Source organism: Poecilia reticulata, chromosome 7 (genome assembly GCF_904066995.2).
Source record: "Poecilia reticulata chromosome 7, P_reticulata-male-v2, whole genome shotgun sequence".
NCBI lineage: Eukaryota > Metazoa > Chordata > Actinopteri > Cyprinodontiformes > Poeciliidae > Poecilia > Poecilia reticulata.
This window is the reverse complement of record NC_088836.1, coordinates 9691447-9706387: the sequence shown is the minus strand read 5'-3', so window position 1 is coordinate 9706387 and position 14941 is coordinate 9691447. Positions and strand designations below refer to the sequence as shown.

Genomic DNA, 14941 nt, shown 5'->3' with positions numbered 1-14941 from the left:
ACTCAAGAAAAATTCAAGATATGTACTCACATACAACCAATTAATATTACATTATGTCTAATTTCTTTCACATTCAAAACTGCAAACAGTTTTGACAAAGCCATTTGGCTCATTTCAGATTAATTTAGAATATATATTTATGTTTTTGTACTAGCTCCTTTAGAAAGCCCCGTGTTGCTTTTGCTGCTCAAAGTTGGCACTTCTAAACATTTTTGTAGCAAATGTAAGCAACAATAAGGAGCAAAGAAGTGCTGCTAACTACCTCCACGTTTATATTCATTACATTTGTTTTTAGACATTTACCTCTGAAGCCATACAGGCTGCATAATGAAGATAGATATGCCTGAGATCGTCTTGTTTTCTCCCCAAACAACTTTATACATGTGATATAAATGCTTTTAGGATAAAAAGGCAGCAAGACCAAGGTGTTATTGTCTTATTTATCATTATTAATATTCAGAATTAAGGCATTCGCTGATCTGACATCCACAGAGTGTAAATGAAACCATTCTTCGGCTAATTTTTAGTTACTCCATATGGTTGGAAAACACTCAGATCACACCAGGATTTTCTCTCAGGAATCTAGGAAAGGAACTTTTTTTAAAACCAAGAATTTTTATAAAACTTTGGCAAGGACATAAATTGATTTATAACCCACACACAAACCTTTTAAAGGTCACACACAGTTGTCTATTAATCGCTCTGCACAAATGGTGCAGTTAATGTAAACTGGAAAATTTAAATATGCGACGCTGGGCTGAGAGAATAAGAACAGAAGGAGTTTTCAGGGTCAGATCAGGTAAAGGTTCATCAGTTTTGACTTCTGAAGTTCATGGACGATTTACCAAACACCCGGGAAGCAAATAAATATCCAGTCTGTCTGTCCAAACAAGCCTGACTGGAAGTAACTTTTCTATTACAAAGTAGGGCGGCGCTTTCTGACAGATTGAATATGCTCGATTTCATCATCTAAAGTCAAATCTACCAATCATAAATCCTTAGGTTTTGACTCTTTTGTTGAAAAACCTAATTATCAGGAAGAGAAAGCATCACTTGAGCACAAACTGATGATAAACAAACCTCTAAACTGAAGAAGGGATAAGATGTAGATGTTTGCATAATGAAATCAAAATACTTCATGTCTTACTTTTCGCTAATTCCACATGGAGTTTATGTAGATCAGTGCAAAAAAAAATTAAAAATTAAAAATGCATTGATGCTTCAGTGTTATCTTCAGAATATTACTGCGTGCGCAAATGTCAACACTTTATATGTAAATCCAAACTCCAGCTTCGCTCACCTCTAACTCAAATGTCTGGGCTTCGTTTCCCGATGATGAAGACACAAACAGCAAAAGAGAAAACATGTCTGTCATTTTGAGAGTTTGTTTTCCAGGTTTTATTTACAAATAATATTAAATAGTAAATGAATGTAGATGTTAAGGACAAGAGTGAAATTTGTCACTACAGCCAAAAACACCAATTTGTTACTGACAATTAGAAACTGATTTAAGTTGCAGCATCCTAACAGCATGAGAGCATCTCATTTGATTTTACTGTTTTGAGAAAGTAACATAATTATTTATTTATTTATTGTAGTTTAAATTCTGAGTCTGATAGAAAGCAAACATGGTGGACAACAACAACAAAAAAAATAGATAAATGCATCTGCTCTTAAACTGTTCAGATCTGGTGTTAATGATTATAATTGTTTTATATTCAGTTTTACTTTCATTAGTTGTTTGCTGAGATAATTAGTTACATTTTAATCAGAATAAAAGTAACATGTTCACACAAAAAAAACAATTTACAAAAACATAATATTGCTTTAAGATGATCAGATGAAATTTTACGGAGTTTAAACAAATTTATTTCAACTTATTTTGTACTTCTTTTTTTGGGAAACAAGGCAGCAGAGTGACAGGAGTCTGAAATCAACTCTGCTCAATATTAGTTTCCAACTGCAGCTGCAGATCCATTTAGAACCGACTGATCAACACGAATAAACCGATTCATACTTCAGGATTTTTCAGAGGTCAAAATGGTTTTGAACCACGCAGAGTGTTGCAATTACATCTCTTAATGAGCAGGAAGCAGTGTTCCTGAAACTTTGAAGATGTTTCTGCTCTTTTACTTGAACTGAGTGCAGCGTCATTAGGCAGCACTCTTTTGAGGAGTGAATGCACAGATATACAGAGAAATTTTATGGCAATTTTGTTTTAGCTTTTTTTTTTTTTTTTTGCAGGAAGTGTCGCAGCATTTGCCCAAAAAGCCACGAGCTAGACGACTGTTGTGTGTGCATGCGTTCAGACCGTTACCACAGAAACTGCTTGTCTTTATTGACAACATATACGCCTGTCCTCTCAGATGGACACATTCTGACTTTGCCGTCTGTCGTTTGTTTATGTGGACAATATTGGCAGCTGGCATGTTTAAAAGGAACGCAAATTTTCTCACAGAGGAACACCAACCTTATAGAACTTTAAAGTTTTAAAATATATATTTCTAATGAGCATTTCTTTTAAAATCAAAATCTCAAACATTTTGCTTACTGAAACTAAAGCAGGGAAACATTGAAGCAGCTTTATTGGGAACTGGTCAATACTGGAATACAGTTTATGTGAGCAGAGAGAACAGGAGAGAATTACAAAAATAAAAGAAAGACGGCACAAGCCAAATGACACACAATGACATAGTTGAATCAAAACTTTTGCATACACTGTATAAAACAACGTTTCCCCCCTCCCTCACTGTCAGAAATGATCCTTTTGCTAAATTCCAGAATGAAATCACAAGTTTTACGTGCACTAAGATTACTACGACTTAAGGATTCGAGAAAGCCCAAATTATGATGATGTCATGACTTTGTAAGTTGCTGATTCCATCTTTGGGCATCACATTCATCTGTTCAAACTACTACATGCAAGAACATATAGGAATGTCCAGACAGCACAATGTTCAGGAACAAAATGGGTTTTTCGTCTCGGAGTTGAAAATGTTTTGATAAACCACTGAACAAAAGCTCAACGTCTGCTGAAAATGCAGGTAAGAGCACCAACATTGGCTGAAAAACCGCACAGAGAGGAAGAACAACATTAAAAGCCATATTAGTTGCTATTCGCACTCAGAGACAAAGTCCTTAACTTCTGGAGACATGTTGTGTGATTTAAAATCAAGGTTTAACTCGAGTCTCGTAGAAGAAATTTGTGGCAGAACTGAAAAGGGGTTCGTGAACGAGATGACCTACAAACCCGACTCACACCAGTTCTGAGAAGCTTGTTAAAAGAAGGTTGACCCAAGTCATAAGAACTAAAAGGCAATTCGATCAAATGCTAAAAAGTTCAACAAAAGCCCAGCCTGGTAAAGATCAGACCGTTTGCTTCCTGTAGAGGTTCTGGATCCTCGACTGCTGAGAAAATTAACAAAAGCCTCCCAAAGAGCTGCCTGTCATTATTCTGGCTTCTAGTGAGTAGAAATTAATTTTTATAATCCTTACAAATCTAAAACTGAAATTTTTATACAGTGTATGGGGGGGAAAAGTAACTACATATATCATTGTATGTCATTTGAATCTGAAGCATTCATTTCATGTTTTAAATTTAGTTCAAAAGGTTTAAGTGATGAATTACGAACATGAACGGTTCAGTTTTAACTCGCAGGGAACTGAACCCAGAACTGGTCTTGTTAAGAATGAACTTCAAAACCATAATTTAACACCATGTGTGACAGGCTGTTTGGAGAAAAAAAAAAAAAAAGAGAAGAACTGAAGCTGCAGTGAAATTTATATTCCCATGAGAAGCTCTGAAGCAACAAAAATATTATCGACTTCAAAATTCAATCAAGTTGGAGCATAAAAAATGATATCTAGCCTGTCGGGCGATGACATCTAGACGTCAAATCGAGTAAAATATCTGGTACTTTTTAATATTTTATTATTTGGACAACATTCAAAGACAGTTTTAGGATCACTTAAGATTACTCTCCCCGGTTATGTTCCTCACTTCGTCTCTTCGTTTTACGCCGCCGCAGAAGAGGAGACGGAGATTCGTGGCAGATTCTGGCTTGCTATTAACGCAGCAGACCTGTGATTTGACTCCTCCTTTTCAGGTGATGGGAGAGAATCGGAGTGGATAAAGTGAAAGACTCTCGGTACAGATCGGAGCCCATGAGACAGCAGACATTATCGTGAACTGGCTCCCCGCGACACACAGACGCAATGTTGTTGTTTTTTTTTTTTGTTCTTTTTTTTTTTTTTCCTGAACAAGCACGCATGCTGAGCAGACTGAATAAATAAAAACATACAGACACACACAGTGAAGGAACCTGCTTGTTGCATAAGATTAAAAAATAGACTTTCTGTTCCAGTGCAAATGTCACCGTCTTCCGAGCAGTTTATTCTTGCCTCTCCAGAGACAGAAATATCGCCCCCGTCTGCGGAGGAGAGGTTAGTGCAATCTGAACCAGGCAGGCTGGACGGATAAAAGTATCACACTCCTCAGACTGTAAGGAGGAACAACGAATGCGTGTAGCCCGCCTGCTGCGAGGTTTGTGTTTGTGCATGGGTGCGACCTACTAAGTATCCGGGGCGAAAGAGTTAATTTGGTGGGATTTTCTTCTTGAAATTTTGACAAGAAGAAGAAGAAAAAAAAACAAAAAAAAAAACAGCTCATCCTCAAAAGTCGATGCATTTCTTTTTAGATCCCACAACACGAAAACAGGTCATCTTCAAACGGCACACAGAAGAGCTATGAGTGGAGATCATTCAGCATGCCGGGCAGCGGCAGGTTCCAGACTCCTGAGGTGAACTTGATCTTCGCTGCAGTGTGTGTGTGCTACCTGCGAAAGGGCTGCGTTTGCTTGCCGGCATCCTTTTTTTGTTTGTTTGTTTCTTTTGGATGAGCTTTAGGTTGGATCTTTGCAGGTTGGAGCTGTGTTCAAATCTGGCAGGAAGGGGAGGCGGGGGGGGATTACTTGCAGATCGCTTCTAGAGCATCCAGGGTGCGTTTGATGTCACGGATCTGAGCCGCCAGCGTGTGGATGGGCTGCATGGAGCGATCCAGCTCCTCGCAACGAGCCATTAGTGTGTACATGCCCTGGAGGAACAAACAGAGACATAAAGAAATGAACAACGCTGTGTCTAAAAGTACAGAGCTGGGATGCAATTTGTATCCCTTCGGCTTCGTATTCTGTCACATTGTCATCACAAACTTTACATCACATTTTTCAAAAAATTCCATAGTTTTCCAAGTTCTTCACTTTCACCTTAAAATATAAAATACAAAAAATAATAATACAAAAGAGAGAGAGGGAGGGAGAGCACAAAAGAGGAGGTAACACAGGACATGAGACAAGGAAGAAAGGGAAGACAGTAGGAAGAGAAGGAAGGACAAACGTAACACATTCAGATAACAGGATATAGAATAAAGCAAAATGAGAATAAAATACAAGTTTGTGATTACAATGTAGCAAATTGGAACAAGTTACAATTGAGAAAATGCAAAACACTTTAAACGTCTGAAGCTTAGAGGATACTAAGATCAGGGGCACCTACAGTTCATTAAGGAATCAGTTTCAATTTAAGCAGATTTTGTTACAATTAATCCACTCAAAATGAAATGATAATCCACCAAGAATCCACTAATGCTTTCTAAATCAGTTCCACACATTTATAAAGACGAGTCACACTCCACGTTTCACCTTTATGCTCATGTCTACAGACTCTCCCAGGCTGTCCACAGAGTCTCTGTAGGTCTGGATGTAGCCAACGCTCAGAGCCGTCATCTGTAGAAACAAAGAGTCGGACGGGCAGAAAGTGAGAAAACAATACGGCGCAAAGAGATTCTGTGTAGCAGGAGGAGAAGAAAGCTAAATGGACATGAGCACCGTCTCTATAAATGATCCGGTAGCAAGCGTGATTCAGTGCAACACACAAACTATAACGGCAGCAAGTGAACTTGGCCGTTGGAGCGTAGCGCCAGCTCACATTCTGGATGGTCCCGTTGAGGCTCTTCATCATCATCTCCACGCTGTGGGCCACCTCCTGGGTGTGTCTCTGGAGGTCCAACAGAACTGTGGGGTCAATCGGCGGGATGTCCGCTGGTCTCCGTGACAACCCTCGGCTTCGGTAGATTGGACCCGAGCAGTCAGCTGCAGGTAAAACATCACGAAATTAGGCAATTATACGCAACCAAAGGGCTACACATATTCTCATGGTTGAATGAGTAAAGGTTTAAAATCAACGTAATAAAACTCAAACTGATAGCGCCGGCACACCGACGACATAAGGATTATATTTGTAGAAGAACATCCGTGTCAAAACACGTCAGAATACAGGAGTCATCGGAGGTCAGCGGATGTAAAACAAATAAATAAATAAAAGGTGATGGCTTCTTTCATTCTGGCAGCAGCAGGACTTTAATAGTAAATCCTTCTGGTCTAAACAAAGTGAGTCATCCATCTTAATTGAATCAGCAGGTGGAGGGAATGAGCTGCCACACAGGGCATATTGACTGTGTCGCTGCGCCTAAATTAAATGGCTGCTTTAGCCGTCACTCTCATCCGGGAGGAGTCTGAGAGCAAGGAGCGGCGCCTCAGCGTGTTCCTCCGTGAAATTTAAACATGTCAGGCTTCTGCTAATGGACCGTCTACATTAGGCCAGGCTGAAAAACTTCAAAGGACTGATTTATTCCCGGGATTAGATTTACACATGTCGCCTCACAGCTCTTCGGCAGGCCAAACGCCGACAGTCATCCACCGATGTCATCCATCACAACGCCTGGCAAAAGTGTTCACACCTGGTGACGTTTTCCAAATTTGAATTAAACTTATTTATGAGATCATGTGCGACAGACAGACACACATGCTTAGATAATTGCAAAATAGTTTCTACATGTCATCTTACGGTATTTTTTTGTTTTTTTTTATCTACATGGGACTGCAACTAACAATTATTTTGGTTATCAATTAATCAATTTTGGCGATTAATCAAATAAAAAAGTTGGCACATTCTGCCAGATTCTGATCGTTTGTAGCAAATGATGCATCTTGAGAAAAATAAAAAATCCTTCAAACATCAACATATTACAAAAGCTCAGTTGCAAAATAGCAAAAAGCCGATTTGTTGACTAGTTTTTTGATTGATCAATTAATAATTGGATAACAAAAAGTTCCTTAATAGCAGTTTTTTTTTCCCCACAGATTTTAAACCAAGTGAAGCTTAAACGATGCCACTTGAGTTTTGGGTAGTGCATATTTACAAAGTTTTTTTTTTTTCCATCTTAAATACAAAATGTGTATATTTTCTGTAAATATACACATTTTGTGTATCTGTGTTGTTCTTCCAGAAAACTGCCTTTTTGAGTCGATTACTAAATTAGTTAATTATTTCAATAATTGATTCACCACGATTACTCTTATCAATCAATATAAATCAAATAATTCCCACAGCATGATGCTGCACTGATGCAACACAAAATACTGCGCAGCTGTAAAAGGAAAGTGGAAGTGAGCTGTGCAGCTGTCTTTAGCCCCCTTTACCCCGACTCCCTAAAATGCTGCCTTATCAACTTCCTTTTGAAGTCATACAGTGAGTAAATAGAGTCCACCTGTGTGGAATTTAATCTCAGGATGAATATAGCTTCATATGTTTCTTAGAACCTTGTTAACATAGGTTCAATCTGGACACGTCTCAGGGCGTCGTCTTTAAAATGATTTAGTGAAATTCCGTTTTTTTAGCTCTTAAATTATGTTAATAAAACAAGAGAAATGGAGTTTTTAGAATTTCACGCACAATCACTGCAGTCCAGGCTGGGCTTGGAGCTCATTTTGATCTTCTGCTCCAGGTTCTTTGTGATGAAGTTGGTGAGGTCTCCTTCATGGCTGACCGTCCCCTCCAGCTCCAGAGCCGAGGAGATGGTGGCCCTTCGGCCCTCTGACTGCCCGCTTCTGCCACCTCCTCTGGCTCCTGGACCACCTTCGGGGTAAAAAAAAAAAGCACAAAAAAAAAAAGTATGAAAAATGACAGGAAGAACCAGACACTACATGTAATCCAAACTGTGACAGAAACGTACCTCCGCAGGCTTGGCTGATTTCATCCAGGCTCTTGCTGTCCTGCATCCCCCGGTTGTTCCGAACCCAAACCTGGGCCATGACGTGGGGAGGGCATGGAGTGTCGTCTGAGGTGAGAAGAGCAGGTTGAGGAGTAGAAGAGGAGGAGGTGGTACTGGGACCGGGGGCTGAAGAGGAGTAGTGTTGCGAGGGCTGCAGAAACAGGTAGGAACGGGTAGGAACTGATAAATGGTGATAATTTACCAAAAGATTATAAAAACTGGATTCTGAGACCAATCTGTAAATCTCAACTCCTATTGGCTCAGCTACTTTGCTTTTGTCCTTAATCCTACTAACCACTTACCTCCTTCTTTGCTCTTCCTCCAGTGTTCCTCCACCTGTTCTCGTTCTTCTCGTCCGTCTCCATATCCTGTTTCTCTTTCTCTCCGTCCTCATCTTCCTCTCTTCTGTCGAGCCTTCTCTCTTCACTCTCAGCCTCTTTCGGGTGTCTTTCTGCAATGTCAGGGCCTCCCTGCCGACATACGTCTGTGGGCTCTGCATGCGGTGCTGAATCCCACATGAGAACCAGATCCTCGGCCTTCGATCCCTCAGGAATGTCTGTGTCTTTGAATTCGGAGTTTCCCGTTTCTGCGTCATCATGAAAAGAGAGGTCTACCACCTGGGAACCGTGTAATGATAAGCTAGATGTTCTCTCGTGAAGATCTGTCTCAGTGTCTAAGTTGTTTTCTGCAGCGTTCAGTCTGTTTGCTGTGTCAACGTGGTTCTCTGTTCTCCCGTCCATCGATTCCGCTCTGTCATCCGGTAACCTGCTCCCGCCGTGTTTTACCGAGACCGGCGCATGAGGGCCGTTCTCCAGGGAGACGGGCGTCGCCACCCCATTAGCTGTTTCTGGCACTTCTGTGCCAATAACAGGGGAGAGACTCATCCCTCCCTCTGCTGGTGAAAACAAGAAAAAAGGTGTTAAAATCCTACATAAGGGAAGACTCTGCTTTTATAAAAGCAATCAAGGGGATTTCAATGCTCTAATGTTACTCTATCAACTGCATAAACAGCTGTTCACTTAACAAAACACACCAATTGCCTTGAATAAAAATGAATGCTTACTTGCATTTTTCATAATTGCCAAAACAGGACATGAGCTTATAGAAATATAGTCTGATAGTAGAAAGGCAACTTGACTGGAATAAAAAAAATGTAGCAGAAATAAGAATTTTATTCGGAAAATTGGACAGAAGCAAGCAGTAATTATAGTTTTCAATAATAGTACAATATATATCCTCCGTAGAATATTTGATAAGAAAACTTTCGTAGTTGATCTGTGGAAGTCTGAAGTATGTTTCCGTTAACTACATGACAGAACGTTCATTTGGATAAATTCTGAGAAAACAAATTAGGAAAGAACTAAGCTGTGATGGTTCCTTATTTCTTCAGCACAAAAAAATATTCTGAATCAAGTCTCATATCCCAGAACCACGGCAGGCTAAATTGTACCGCAACCAGCACTGCTTCAGAACGAACTTCAGTCTTATAGCAGTTTTACAAATGAGTAACAAGCTTAGCCATGAAGATGGAGTTTGAATATTGTTTGGACGGATCCTTTCTTTTAAAGAGACAATGAAGTGATAAAGTGCTCCTACAGGATGTTCTGAAAACGATGACAAATAGCTTATGTGTTTTATTATTAGGAGCAACATGGGGTTTCCTGTCAACAAAATTAGGTTAAGTGGCTCTTAATCCTGCTATTCTTGTGTACAATCAGCGCTCCATCAAAAATATTTTTGAAAACTCAGATTTGGATCATTTTAAAAATGACAAGTAGTTCCCCCCACGAACATTTCGGTTTCCACAGCTGCGTGCAGGAACCATGTGATCTTGCTCCTTGAAAGGAAGTAAACAAGCAAAGTCAGTAAAAAAAGAAACATCTACCCGTCAGGATTATGACAGAGAGGGTTGTGTAACTGCATTTAAATGCTGCAGGTCACGATCAGATGACCCACTATTTAAGTCATAGTCCCTAAACATGTCCCCGAGTTTCTACACACGTTTTAAATCCAGACGTTAACATTAACCAAAACTGCAGACTCCTGACAGCCTAGCATATTAACACTAGCATATTAACGCTAAAATAACTGGTGCTCATTAAACCAACATGGTGTTATTAATTGTATTTGTTTTACCAAACTACGAAGCTCAAGGACTTGCCACGAAACACAAAGTGAGATAAAAAGGGAACGAGTCTACCGTTGGTCATCGGTGAGGAAGTAGCTGCGCTGCTGTTTTGATGGGGCTAGCATTAGCTGCTAAGGCCTCCGACTCACAAACCTGAGCAAACCTGATATGATTCAACTGACACGGTAACAAAGCTGGATTTATTTCAGCCTAATATTCAGACTCATTTCGTAAATGCATCAATTAGCGACACCACAGGCCCCAATTTATCGAAAGAAACACTCACCAAAGCAGTTTCTATCTTGTAAGATGTAAGCAACAACCGAGTCCTATCAATATATTGTTCCCCACAACTCCCCCAAAGAACCGTTCCGCTTCGCGAAACCTTTCAGGGATCACATAAAATGTAAACTATTACTTTTTAAACATTGTCAAGTAAATGTAAATAATAACTCAGAAAATGAATGATTCACATTTTTAGAGTTATGTTTAACAATAATTAAATTCGTTTGATTTTCTACAAAACCATCCAATAAGTCTGCAATCTGTAATCAAACTTAAATCAAATGCCTACATCAGAAACATAACACATTTTTATGTGTATTTTAACAATGAGCGCCACTAATTTTACAAACATCTGCTTATTTATGTTATTTATTTCCGGGTGAAAAATGTATGCTGTATTTACCACAATTTTCCCAACAGATGGAGACAAACACCAGGGGCCCCTCAGGCTGCTGGCTCTGTTTTGGAGCCACATGAGAAAAAGCACAACTGAGATCTCTAGTGTTCTGTTGCTGGTTCTGTACGTTTGTTCTATGAATGGATGAATAGAAATGTATATTTAAAAATATAAACTCTCAAATTATACCAAGATCATATAGGTAAAAAATGAAATAGTTGTTGTCATATACACTGAATTTGCAGGGCCTGAAAAGGTACTTAGTAGAAGCTTAAAACAACAGAAAATAGATGATTAAACGTGCCTTTTCTTTGTTGGAATTATTGTACAAAATCCACCACAGCTATATTCCTACTTTAGTGAATTCAAAACCAGTTAGTTTATTTTCTTAGTCTCTACAATCCTCTACAATCAGGATTTTGGTGTTTGCTTTTCACAGTTCTTTCCCATCAGAAAAGTAGATAAATATTTGGCAGAAATCAGGTTTTAACCATTTAAGAACCATCAAAAATGTGAAACTGTATCTCCCTTGTAAACACCTAGGGGAAGTTATGCATGCTTTCTTAATGTCTTGTCTACACATCTATGATGCTATATTTTTTTCTCCCAGGATCAAAAATCCTGTCTGCAGTGTTTGCACTCTGATCTGAATCCAGCAGAATACCTGGGACTAACAGGCGCAATCACAAAACTCTGCCTTATCGTCTCGCCACTTGCTTCTGATTCACTTGACTTAATAGTTTTATTACGAACTTTTTGACTTTTAAATAATTTAGGCTTATTTATGCTTAACTGGACACTGACCATCACACTTTCTCATTTTCTTGTATGTTCTAATATCCAAAATTTAAAAAATATGATTAAGAATTTGTTAGAGCTTCCCAAAAAGTTTTATAGTTTATCACTTCATATATTCACTGCACAAACTTCACAACTTTTACATTTTTAAGGGACTTTTCAAGGATTCTGTGGTTTGCTGAATCCTTGAACCTCGGCAATTGTAATTGTTGTCGTCTACTTACTATGTTCCATACAATACAACGACTGATTTCAAACATTTTTTAACTCTCTTTTATCCTTTATCAGATGCAAAAACTAATACAATATATATATTTTTTCTTTTAAGCAGGTCTTTTGATTTGTCCAGTGTTCATCCTCTCTTCAACAACCACCAAACAAAATGTCAGAGGTTTTAACAGATCATGCTCCAATCACGTCCACCCGATGTGACACGTCTGTGATTTTCCCCATGTGAAGAGAGAATGAGCGTAGGATACAGGGTCCTAATTTATTCCTCACCAGAAAAAAACATTTTCGTTACATTTTACAGAAAGTTATTTGCTTTTATTGATTGAGTTTTGTTTTGTCTTTTCACAGTAGCAAGAACATTTGTCCAAATATGTTAGACAAACATGCTGTTGTGAGCTGTCCTAATACCTTCATACGACTGCAACCCACTCACATTTAAACAGGCACCGTATGTACAAAGAATGTGTCTTGGTGAAATGTGTATGTTTGAGTCTGTCTCACAACACCCAGTATTTTTGCTTTCGCACCGTCATTTTGAGAATGAGTCTATAACTTATTTCAAATGACAGTGAAATAACTTGCCAGGAGGCCTTGAAATAATGAGAAGATATTGGTTTGGTCTGTGTGCCTCCACAGTGGAAATAAAGCCAGTGTCTTGTGGCTTTACTTTATTTAAAAAAATAAAACTTTGAATGGCAAACCCCTGCAGAAGAGGAGAGAGGACTGAAAAACCCACAGTGCAGCCACATCTAAAGATCTTGTAAAATAACTAATCCACCTCATCCATCCAGGCCAGCTGCGCCCTCAGTGGGGATTCAGCAGTTTTATCCCATTTGCTGCCTCTCCATCTGCAGCACATATCAAAGCTTAAGAAATCTACCTAAAGACACTCAAGTTTAGGAAATAAGCTTTTGTTCCAGAGCACCCCTACAGAGTGCTCCATTACTTAATTCCGCTTCCCCTTTTGGGATTTGACAGTAGAAAAGAAGCAACTTTAACAGATTTTTTTTTCCCCCGTTTCCCACATAAGACGCAGCAGTTAAGACCAGGAGGTATACGAAGCAAATTGAGAGCATGTGGCTTCATACAAGATGTGGTTTTTCATTATAGAAGTTGGAGACTGCAAGTTTTACGTCGGTGGCCAAAATGATAGTATATGACCGTAAATCAGCAAGCCACTAATCCTGGCTGTTAATTCTCTCCGAGCTCAAAGGCGAGGCTTCTCGTGACCTGAACTCGATGTGCTGTTTCAATTAAACAAATGTAGCAAATGGCGCCCTCTCAGCACCTCACAGGATAGTTAAAACTGACGCTGCAAAAGTCGGTCTTCATCGTTCCCTGACTCAACACGAACGCCACTGATCGCACGTCTTGAAAGACGCTCAGGTATTCATGAAAACGTAGCAAAGGAAAGCTGCCCGTGTTGTTTTCCAAACCAAGAATTCAACATTTGATGTTGGTCTTGGGGGGTGGGGAGGGGGGTTGTTTTTGGATTCATGTTTAAAAGGCTGTTGTGGTTTGTGTTCAGAGAAACGTCAAAAAAAAAAACATCCAGTGGTTTTACAGAGGAAGGGGGATAATTAAAAGTTTGCGGAAAGGCGATTGGTTTCCAAAGGCCTTGATATAATCGCCAATGGAGCTATGGTTGAAGAGACCTTACTGTAGAAACCATTTTGGGCAGCAAGCAATAAAATTCAGTTTTAAACATTTGAGCAGATTTTGTTCAGCCTGAGAACTTCACTGCCAGGGATTCTGTGGTGACGTGAACAATCTCTTATTAGGCCTAAAGGGAACTTTTATTGGCTAAATGGTGTGAAAAACTCTCTGCGGTTGTCAGGGCACAAGGAAAAATAATAATAAAAAAGGCAACTTGAAGCTAATGCCAAAACTTTTCTATAGCGCTGTGACTTCCTTTGGCGTGTTTCCCAGCCACTTACTTTGTTTTTATTGAGTTCTTCTTTACAGAGTCCTCTCAAATTGCCAGAAAATGTAAAGTCGCTTTAAGCTACCAGTGGGTTTACTGCTTGGCTGATTCTGGTGCCAAGTATCTCATGAGGACCGTTTAGATTTTTTTAGTTTCTGCTTTGAGACAAATTCTAAGCACACATAGTGGTTTTCAACTCATTGCAAAAGTCTTGAGTCATTCTTTCGTTTAATTACATTTTGCTTCCAAGTTTGTGGCTTCTTTTTCTCACATTTGAAGCCCAGTATGTGCTACTTTTTTATTTCTCTTATTTTGATACATTCATAAGGCTTTTATTTCAAAATGGACTGAACTTATATGGCATTTTTCCAATCATTTGGACCACTCAAAACGCTCTACACTGAAGTCAGATTAACCCATTCACACTCACAAATCAACACTCAGATCTTCGCCAGGGGCACGTTGACATGTCAATAGGAGGAAGGTGGAATTGAACCGACAACCTTCCGCTCACAAGACGACTACTCTGATTTTACAGGGTACCATTGTGTCAGATCTGTGGTATGGATGTCATAGCATTAAGCTAATATTATTTTGTGCTTCTGTGCAGAAGTGTGCTAAAATTCTTAAAAGTGGCAAATCCGATAAAATAATAAATCTCTAAAACTTTAGCTTTACTAGTAAAAAAAACAGGAAACCACTCTTAAATCACAGATAACTTTGATGCCATGACAACAAAAAGGGACTAACTTCAGGACAATAAGTTCTTTTACCTATTAGGAGTTGTGCTAACTTTCATTTAAAGTGTCACTGTTGCAGGTTTTTTTTTTTATGTGTTCACTAAATGTCAAAACTGTCAGATGAAATATTTTGGCAACAACAAGAACAAAGCAGAACGGAAAATCAGTTTCATCAGTTAACTAATGAAAAGATGATGCAGTGGCTTGTCCTTAATGTCATAAACATAAAAGAATAACTGAACTGAGGTTGACCCAGTTCTTGCCAATAGAACCCAGAAGAAGAACGCTCTGGATATCTGGAAAGAACGGAACATATTATCTGCACACATGA

At 39.1% G+C, this 14941-nt stretch overlaps 1 protein-coding gene across 2 annotated transcripts; it reads right to left on the bottom strand.

Annotated features, from left to right (window-relative positions):
* Nucleotides 1-2568: 2568 nt before the first annotated feature.
* Nucleotides 2569-10616, bottom strand: borcs6 (BLOC-1 related complex subunit 6). Of its 2 annotated transcripts, none has more exons than XM_008413224.3 (7): nt 10522-10616; nt 8410-9002; nt 8069-8258; nt 7789-7971; nt 5983-6146; nt 5697-5780; nt 2569-5092 (listed from the first exon to the last, which is right to left on the bottom strand). In XM_008413224.3, the coding sequence occupies exons 2-7, from the start codon at nt 8989-8991 to the stop codon at nt 4967-4969; spliced, it is 1329 nt and encodes a 442-aa protein (XP_008411446.1). In that variant the 5' UTR covers nt 8992-9002; nt 10522-10616; the 3' UTR covers nt 2569-4966. The 2 variants fall into 2 exon arrangements, with proteins under 2 accessions (XP_008411446.1, XP_008411445.1); XM_008413223.3 differs by lacking the exon at nt 10522-10616 and adding an exon at nt 10308-10504.
* Between the last annotated feature and the right edge of the window lie 4325 nt (nt 10617-14941).